This window comes from Mus caroli, chromosome 6, assembly GCF_900094665.2.
Source record: "Mus caroli chromosome 6, CAROLI_EIJ_v1.1, whole genome shotgun sequence".
NCBI lineage: Eukaryota > Metazoa > Chordata > Mammalia > Rodentia > Muridae > Mus > Mus caroli.
This window is the reverse complement of record NC_034575.1, coordinates 53,126,599-53,136,612: the sequence shown is the minus strand read 5'-3', so window position 1 is coordinate 53,136,612 and position 10,014 is coordinate 53,126,599. Positions and strand designations below refer to the sequence as shown.

General features: G+C 40.5%; 1 protein-coding gene across 3 annotated transcripts in view; it reads left to right on the top strand.

The window, feature by feature from the left end:
• The first annotated feature begins 4,144 nt into the window (after positions 1-4,144).
• The window catches only part of Fam13a (family with sequence similarity 13 member A), an 88,124-nt gene continuing 82,254 nt past the window's right edge, over positions 4,145-10,014 (top strand). For 2 of the 3 annotated variants that reach the window (XM_029478401.1, XM_029478400.1), the window contains exon 1: positions 4,156-4,335. In XM_029478401.1, coding sequence (XP_029334261.1) covers positions 4,307-4,335 — 29 coding nt within the window. In that variant the 5' untranslated portion in view covers positions 4,156-4,306. Of the gene's footprint in view, positions 4,336-10,014 lie in introns of all 3 variants that reach the window. The other variant, XM_021164985.2, reaches the window with a different exon arrangement.

Below are 10,014 nucleotides of genomic sequence, written 5' to 3'. Positions count from 1 at the left end.
TTTTTTTCCTCTAGTTTTTTAATGTTATTTTGGGGGGGTTTTGTTTCTTAGTTTCTTTGTTTTTGTTTTTGTTTGAGGAGGGATGGCTACTGTCTCTTTCTATATCCCTGTTAACAGAACTAAAGTGTCTTTTTTTAAAGAAAAGGATGTAACTGTCCATAATAATGAGATGGGCTCACCATGACCAGAAAGCAACCATAGGGTTTAACAGGTTTATCACCTTCTTTGCTGGTGACCTCATTAGGATGCAAGCAACTATGTGATTTGGTCAGCATCCTGCTAATTATATCATAAAGAGGGCAAATGCTGGTGACATCATTGCCATCTTGGTTAATGTAACCACATGACATAACCTATAAAACTTTCTGATCTCACTGAGCCCTCTGGAGATCACTGCATGTCTTTTCATATTAGACTAAGGAGATAGCATCAGATCTCCCAGGTGATTTATTTTATTTTATTTTTTGGTTTTGTTTTAGTTGTAACACGTTATTTTACATGTTATATTTGCTGGTTTCTAGAGGAGACATAAGAGTGTTCCCAGTCACATGCCTCTAGCATGGCTTCCTACAAAAGGATCTGTCACTGAAATCTTCCCTTATAGGCTTAGATTTTTCTAAGCCTATTTTATTTAAGATTCTTAAATGTTTCAACCTCCCTTCTAGCCTACCAATAAAGATAGGGGAGAGACATGGTTAGTAGGACAAAGCGGCATGTGGACCTATCTAGAAGTAGCTCTGGGGGACAATTTCAAACATGAGTCAATAGTGACAGTCCAGTTCAACCACCAAACACCAAACACAAATCAGTAGCAGTGACTTTATCCAGAAGAATCTCAAATTGCCACCAAATTGGCACAGAAGTCCTCAAAAGCAGCAAAAATCAGGCAAAATGCCTTGAGAAGTTCTTTGGTGTGTTATTCTCTACAAAGTCACAACAAGTGAAGATCAGCAAAGACCAGCAAAGCATTGCAAAGAGCACCAATAGAAGAGCATCATCAATGAAGACCTGAGAAACATTGAAAGGTGAACCAATGCACTGTCTGTCGGGTTCTACTTATACTCAGGAAGACATCGCATGACATAACTGCTTATCCAAAGAAACCAGAAATTTTCTATTCATTTGGTGGTCTAGGGTAGAATATCAGTAAAGCAAAGAACCCAACAGAAATTCAAGGGATAAATTGCCAGGTTCTAGACAGGCTACTATTAGTGGGCATTCAGCTATTCCTGGATTGGCCTGCCTGGAGACATAGGAGAATGGATAATAGAGATGTAGGCTCTGCTGTGCCTTAGTGCTTGCTTTCTTTGCCTGGCATCTCTAGGTTCACTTTCCTCTGATAGAATGTTCCCCATTCCCGTACCCCAAAATTGCATTGCTTTATACTTATCTGCTCTCATTTTAGCACCATGGCACTGTTACATGGGTACTCTTGCTGTTTCTTTTGCCTCTCAGTTACAGTAGAAGAGATGCATTAAAAAGAAAACAACAGCTTAAGTCATCACCTTCTGAGGCTTGTCAATTCCTGTTCCCAAAGAGTGACCCAGCAGATATGATTCATTTGGACAACTTCTATGCAGGTTGATAAAGAATACAGGTACATTTGGTCCAAGCAAATTGTGGTAAGATCCAACAGCAAATTTTCTGTCCAATATAACCAGTAAGTTCAGTTTTACAGAGCAGAAAATGCCTTTTGTATGTATGCCACATTGACACAGTATCCTGTGCTGGTTAAACTCACTGAGAAGCTTTGCCTAAAGGAAAGACTTGGAGCTCCCATTTCAGATTCAAGCATGTTTATCTCAATGTCCTCCCAAACCCTGCCTGGGTCACACTGGCCCCTGACTCTGTGACAAGGAAAAGGAGAAAACAGCACAGCTCAAGGGTCAAGTCATTGTGTCCTTAAGGGTAAATTATTTCCAACACGGTTGCTGTTACTTACCTCGTGACACAGAGATGTGAATAGTGAAGGCAGCTAATGAGATGCTCATCTGTGGAGAGAATAGAGAGGGTGTTCTGCCTAGAAATCTTCAACCAGTGACTCTAGTATTATAGTTCTGACTGGGATTCCTTAGCTGATGTCTAGGGGAGGCTCTAGATGTGGTTTTAAGAATGTTTTGCTGGGCATCTGGTGCTTCTGTTTACCTACATATATGCATTTAAAACCAAAACACAGCGAAGGTAGGTCACTTTTCTTGACAATGAAACTATAAAATAACAACAATAACAACAACTGCAAAATGATTAGTCCTCTAAGCCTTTGAGAATTAAGAGAATCAGGCATGCTTTTTATTAGTCCCACCAGAAACCCTTAATAGATTTCAAGGTAGGACTAAAGGAAAAGAAAATGGCTTTTCTAGTCATAGGCTTTACACTAATCTATCCTGGTTAAAATGGAGGAAATGTATGTCCTCTCTAATCTAAGATCAAAGTTCATAGTTACAAGATGAACACGTAAGGAATTTTGGCTCTCTCTCTCTCTCTGTCTCTCTGTATGTATGTATGTGTGTGTGTGTTTGCGTGTGTGTGTTTCTGCTTTTTATTTGCAGAAGGTATTCCTTCATGTCAAGGTTATTTTAATAAACTGTCAAAACTCTTACTAAAATGTAAATGTTTTCTATAAGCACAGGTAATCTTAATTTGCAATATGTCTTAGTTAGGGTTTCTATTACTGCAATGAAACATCATGACCAAAAAGCAAATGTGTGTGTGTGTGTGTGTGCTATTTGGCTCACACTTGCACATTAAATTCATTATTTAAAAAAGCCAGGACAGGAACTCCAAGAGGGCAGGCACCTAGAAGCAGGAGCTGATGCAGAATCTGTGGACCAATGTTGCGTACTGGCTTGCTCATTGTGACATGCTTACCCCAATTTGTTATAGAACACAGGACCACCAGCCCAGGGTGGCACCATCCACAATGGTCCTCCCTATCCAATTACTAATTAAGAAAAACGTCTTAAAAGCTATTCTCAATTGAGATTCTTTCCTTCTATGTAACTCTAGCTTGTATCAGGTTAATACGAAAGTAGGGTGTGTTAGAACTTATTAAATTTGCATAATGTGAAATAAATTGTACAAGATGTGTTTCTTGCATTGTATGAAACCTATGAACTACAATTACTTCCCCAGAAATAGTGTGTGACCCTGAAGAAATTACAGGGGCTGGAGAACTGGCTGCTCTTCTGGAGGACCCAGGTTTGGTTCCCAGCATGGCCACTTAGCCATCTGTAACTCTAGTTCCAGAGGATCCAATGCCCCCTTCTGGCCCCCTTAGGCAACAGTCACACATGCCATGCAAATGCAGGCAAACACACATACACACATACATACATACATATATGTGAGATACAAAATAATAAAAGATTATTTACAAGCACTTAGAAAATTGGTTCCAAAATTTCCTTATTGGAAAATTGGTTTTGTAAAATATAAGAATATATAATAAGAAACAAATCTCTTCCAAGTGCAGTTGCCATTTTGGGTAGAATGTAAAAACAACAAACAGAAGGGCCACGCCAGTAGATGTTTTGATCTCCTGAAGACCTGAGTTCAGTTAGGGCACCTTGTCCTCTTCCCCTTGAGTGATGTCACCAGGAACTGCTCCCAACCTAGTGTAAATAAGTATCTGGGGAAGAAACTGTGGGTAGGGCAAGGGTTCAGGTATTTCATCTGGAAAAGCCTGGAACAATCTGGAAAAGCTTTCTCTGGCTACTGTTTGGGTAGTTTTTATTTGTTTATTTATTTTAGAAGAAAACAAACTACAGTCCAACTTGGGCCTCAAAAAAACAAAAAACAAACAAACAAACAAAACGGGACCTTAAGGGACGCTGTCTGTCCTTGACAATGCATTTCCTTGCAGGCTTTTCTTGCACTTTGAGCCATGCAGGATTGGGCTCCTCTGCAGTTATTGGTTGCTCTTCACAGACTGACAGACTTGTCTGGAACCTCTCAGAGGAAAGTTTCAGGTTGCTGGGGCTTGCCAAGCCCACTGAGCAGCGAGCAGAGCAAAGTGGGGTGGGGACAGAAGGAGGAGCGGGAGAAGCGGGAGGAGGATCAGGAGGAGGAGCAGCCTTTCACACTCCACTGCTCCGCCTCTGATTGGCTCTGGGTTTCAGCTGCTTCGCTGGAACAAAAGGTCAAAGTGGACTGCAGTGTAAATGTGGAGGCAGCCGATAAATATCCTTGCCTGCAGCTGGAGGTGGAGAAGCAGTGTCAGCTGCAGTGGGGTGTGTGTTCCGCGGGTCCTGCTCACAGGGCTTGACTGGAAGGCACTCAGGGATCCCGTGCAGATTCGCACACGAGGATGGCTTGTGAAATCATGCCGCTGCGAAGGTAGTGTTCTCTGCTTCTTATGCTGTTTGGTATTTTCTGGGCAGCGTACTTGGCCAGTGCTCTCGGCATCATTAGTAACAGGCTGCAAACCTTGCAGTCCGGTTCTGCACAGTGCTCTTTCCTCAGACCAGATAGAAACATTTAAATAGCGCACTTCTCTTTCACTGACACTTTTGTGTAGTTGCTCATGATTATTGGGTTCAGTTATACCTTCTTTTAATGGAAGTGTATTTAAGACAATACCTCTGCAACCCGAAGCAAAGCAAACTGAATGGGCTTCCTGGGTCTCCAGGCTGTTAGAGCACTTCAGTGGGCTCATAGATGGATCTGATTATCTGCTCTCTAGGCAAGGACTTTCTTCAGGTATATTGTAGTCATCGGAATAAAGGTTGAGGACAATGTTTTGCCTTGAATAATTCTAGGTAGATTGGTTACCCAAATGACGCTTAGAAAAAAAATAACAAAACAAAAACAAAAACAAAGACCAAAAAGGGAAAAAAATTGCTGTGTAAGAGTGATTGAGCACAGGGTTCTGGCTTTGCTTCTGAGGACTGTGATGGGGGTAGGGAGGGGGGGTGTCTCTCCGAGTCCTATAGAAGTAAATAAGGGTAACTAGCTGTAAATAGCCCTGGCTGTTAGGAAGTACACTGCTGGTGAAGTAGACCCGAGTGCTGAGTGCTGTGTGTTAAAGCCACTACAGAAATCACTGAGTCCTGTCCCCACAGAAAGCCTGAGCCGCCCAAGGTCACAGTTCATAGTTTAAAAACTTACCTGTGCTAATCATATGGTCACATCTGAATTGCAATTACTTAAGGAGAGTGACATTTGACTTCATATATATGTTTCATTTACAGTTTTCTATGGAAAATGGTATTGTCAAAAATCAGACAGTAATGGCAATTTATTGAAAATACTTAGATGAAATGAATTTACTGAAAAGAAACAATCCCATGTATATTTTGTTTGTGCTTTAACAACAGAAATATGATTTTAAAAGTGTATCATTTTTGGTAAAGAGGTTCCTGCAGGCTGGCTGTGGTGAGAGCCAGTGTGGTTGTTTTTCTTTTGCTGTCCTGACATGTCCACTGTAATAGGAACTTGATGTGGTGTTCAGAGTACCTTATCAGAGAATTGATACTTAATGCAGAAGGAAGTGCTGTGTAGAGTAATCTATAATTCTACATTGATTTGGTGGAAAATTCCCCATACTTGAAATTTCTAAGAGAACAAAACTAATGTACACTTTTTGGAGTTTTAATATCTAATTGTTAGGTTGGGAACTTTTGTCCTTCCAATGATGTCGGTCCTCAAGATCTCTAAGCAGGTTGTGTTTTAGATTAAAAAGTATTGGCCATTACTAAGCCCTGTTGTAGCTACACGATAATAGAATGCCTGCTATGTAGAGCAAAAGCGACCATGTGTGTTCCTGAAAACTATTTTACATTGTTGGTCACTATAGTGAAACTAGAAATCTCAGTGTGCATTGAAGAATGCTGAGTCATGACTTTTGTCTCTCTGGTCACTCCTCACCCGCTCACTGTGCACTCAATGTCCCCTTACTTCCAAGCTCCATGGCGGGGGTGATTAATCCCCTGGCAATCTTCACTTGCAGTTTATTTCTGCTTTTGATTATACACTTCTTGAAGACAGCGCCCAGGTGTGTATGATGAGGCTTTCTGCACAGAGGTCCCTTGTGAGCCTAAGTGTTTATGCCGACTCGCTCATGCTCTTGCAGGGTGTCTCTTCAGATCTCAGGCCAATGTCTTTGGCTGTTGTTCTCCATGTTTGTTACAGAAATGATCCCCATTGCTGAGGATCCCGTCCTCAAACTACCCAAAGGAGAGAGTTTATAGATTCGTGCAGGGTTTCAGTGCCAGAGTGCTTGAAACGGAATTGAAATAAATCGGTAAAATATTAGCTTTAAACAAGAAGTAAAGCAATTCATGGTGAATAGTGCATGGAAAATACTGGTGTGAATTCTAGTTAATGATTATAGCTTGTAGAAATCTATTGACAGCTGGTCCATGTAGTAATCTAACACTATGCTGCCTAACATTGGCACATAGCATATTTAATATCATGGCCTTATGGGAGGTATTCTTTTCAGTTTTGCCTGTTCAAACAAAACTTACAACACTGTTTAATGTTTTCTCCTTGATCAAACACTACTGCCCTGCCAGTGAGGAAATTAAGACACAGGTTCTGCTGTCCCACACTAGTGAGGACGCAGAAACATCACCAGGCAATTACAATGCCATGCGGTAAATTCTGTAATACACAGCAAGATTAGAGTAATAACAGATGCACCTCGATGGATATGTTTCACCCTGTGTTTTATTCAACCTCATCTACGTGTCTGATGTTATTAGAGGGTACACTTGTACTGTAATGTCTACCTAAGTTATAATTTCCACAGGTGACTTTTTAGCCTTCCTTTGCATACCTTCTGAAGGCGTGGGAGATATTTTGATACCACCGATGTATAACTGAGATGAGAATGCACACCAAGTTAAAGAGTGAGAATGATTTAAGGCACCTTGGTCCTCTTTCCAGTCTTCTGGTTTCTGTGGAGTTTCCAGCATAGGCTTGACTCGGACATGCGTGGGCTTCAGTGAGAGCTTTGTAGAGATTGAGTGTTCAAATTCTGTCCCTTTGTAAAATTCTCATTTCTTACACTTCATTTCAAATGACCTAAATTAAAAAGGAAGTCTTATTAGGTCCTTAAAAAAAATCAAATTGTGTCACATTTTTATTTTTTAAAGATTTTTATTTATTTTTTAATTTTTTGACAGACAGAGGTGTGCATGAACCTTTGGAGGTCAAAAAAAACAAAACAAAACAAAACAAAACAAAAACCATTGGATCCCCTGGGACTCGAGTTACACGTGATTAGGAGCTGGTAACCGAATGCCAATCCTCTGCCACCTCTTCCCCAGTTTTGTTTAAAGATTCTAAAATATTTATATCATTCTTACAGTTCATGATAAAACAACACTTTATGGTCTTCCCTATCTGTAAGGGTCTTTGAGATAAATAATATGAGGGGAGTAAGAATTGAAAAGAAAGTGAGATTTTCACCTTTGGTGACTAATGTGGTTGCATTTTTATCAGATCCCAAGTCAGCTGACAGCTCAGCTCTTTGAGAGATTCACCTTCAATCAGTGTTGCTTTCCCTGCAACAAGTAGGTATGGATCTCTACCAAAGTATTTCCTGAGAGAGATGCACCACAGCAGGCCCAGATACAAAGGCTGTATCGAGACTTTCACCAAATCACCTTTCAGAGCAGTACTTTGACTAGTTAGATTAACTTCCCAATAGCCCCTCAGTCAGTTTATCTCCACGAAGGGTGATATGGAAGATCATTAGTGTTTGGAATTTGGCTTCCTCTTTTAAATGTTCAGGCATCTTCATGCTTGGGTAAGCATCAGGTGCAAGCCTGTGTTGATTTACTAAGTGAGAGGTGGAGGTTCATAATGTCTATGGAAGCCTTGTTTTCATCATTTCATCCAGAATATTATAATAGCTTGAATATTAGTTTTCCAAGGGTGAAGCACGTAAGAAATCCAAGTTTCAGTGGACTTCAAAGAGGACTTAAAGCAACATAATTAATGATTCAACATTTAAAACTTTGCTGAAACTTCCTCTCAGTGGGACATATCTGGCCTGTAAATGTTTGTCTTACGGGTATCCTTCAGCAAGTGCATCAACATTGACAATGGGATGACATTTGAGTTCACTGGTAAAAACCTAAGTCACATGGATCCTGAGCTGCTGTGTGGTGTTAGAGAGCCCCCTGCTGCTTGTGGAGATGATGCCTAACTTGACTGGTTACTAACCACCCTGCCTGCCAGCCCAATATAAGGAGTTAAAGGCTACCTCACTTCAGACCTGTGTGGGCTGTATATCTGAATCTATTATTTATTGATGATATAGCCTGTATTTGATAGTAACAAACTTGAAAGAAAAACAGACCTATTCTCACTGCGTGATGACTTCCTTACCTGAAGAGCAGAAATGTTTGCCAATTACTCATATAAAGAAGGTAATTTGGCCAGACATAGTGGTACATACCTTTAACCCCAGCACTTGGGAGGTAGAGCACAGGAGGGTCTCTGTGAGTTCAAGGCCACCCTGGTCTGCATACTGAGCTCTGGTAGAGACAGAGATAATAATGAGATCTTTTGGCCCTTTCTCAAAAAACAAAACAAAACTCCTAAAGCAAGGATGTTGTTTTTCAGCATTTAGTGCTTGGGGTTGTACAAGTACAAGCACCTGAGTCAGGAACCTCGGCACTTGTGTTAAAAGCAGGGCATGGCTGTGTGTACATATAACCCAAGCTCTGGGAGACAAAGACTGCAAGTTCTGAGACCCTGACAACCAACCAGCTTGACTGAAAATAACCACCTATGGGATCAGTGAGAAACTCCACCTCAAAACGATAAGGCAGAGAGAACTGTTGATTCCTCATGATACCTGCTGTGTCCTATACTACGACTTCCACATTCATGCACACACTCACATTCAGCCCCTCTTTCTGTCTCTTTCTGCCTCTGTCTCTCCTTTCTTTCTGTCTCAGTATCTCCTCTCTGTCTCTCTCTATCTCTGTATCTGTCTCTCTGTCTGTGTCTTTCTCTCTCTGTTTTTCCTTTCTTTCTATCTTTGTCTCTCTCTATCACATGCCATACATAATGTGGATGAAGTTTGAAAACAGCAAAGGGAAAGAAGCCAATAATATGATGCTACATGTGATATAGCCGTACCATTCTGTTTACTTACCAGAGAAGAGAGGTCCACAGAAACAAGGGTATGAGAAAGCACCTAGCAAGGAGATGATACTGAAAGCTAAATAGTGGGTCTCTTTCTAGGTGATGAAAATGTCTACATTTGATGCACAATTCTGTGAATATGCTGAAAGCTATTGAGTCACATGCTCTAAATGGGTAAAATGTGTGATATGAAAGTGTTATATCTGCCGGGTGTGGTGGTGCATACCTTTAGTCCCAGCACTCGGGAGGCAGAGGCAGGTGGATTTCAGAGTTCAAGGCCAGCCTGGTCTACAAAGTGAGTTCCAGGACAGCCAGGGCTATACAGAAAAACCCTGTCTCAAAAAAACAAAACAAAACAAAAAAAGTGTTATATCAATAAATCTGACTGAAAGTTCTTTTTAGTTCCTTTAACTTTTTTTCTAGTGCTTCTTAAGGGAAGGCTAGTAGGTCATTAAGAAGTTTCCATATAATACAGACTATTGGCAGTTGATTCTCATTGCCACAAGGGAATATATGTGCACAGGAATGAAACAGGTGAAAAGATTTTGTGTTCCAAGGAATTTAGTTTGATGTTTTGTGTGTATGTGTGTGTGTGTGTGTGTGTGTGTGTTTGTGTGTGATAGAGAGTTCTCAGTTCCTTTTTATGGCTGAATATTAATTCTGATGTAAGTATATCAAATTTTGGTAATCCATTCTATAGTTCATGGATCTTTCCTCCTTTTCTTCATAATGTTTAAATATTTAATTGTTTTTTGTTTTTATTATTTGACAGTTTCATATATTTGTATAACGAATTTTTTTAATATTTCTATTAGGTATTTTCCTCATTTACATTTCCAATGCTATCCCAAAAGTCCCCCATACTCTCCCCCCCACTCCCCTACCCACCCATTCCCACTTTTTGGCCCTGGC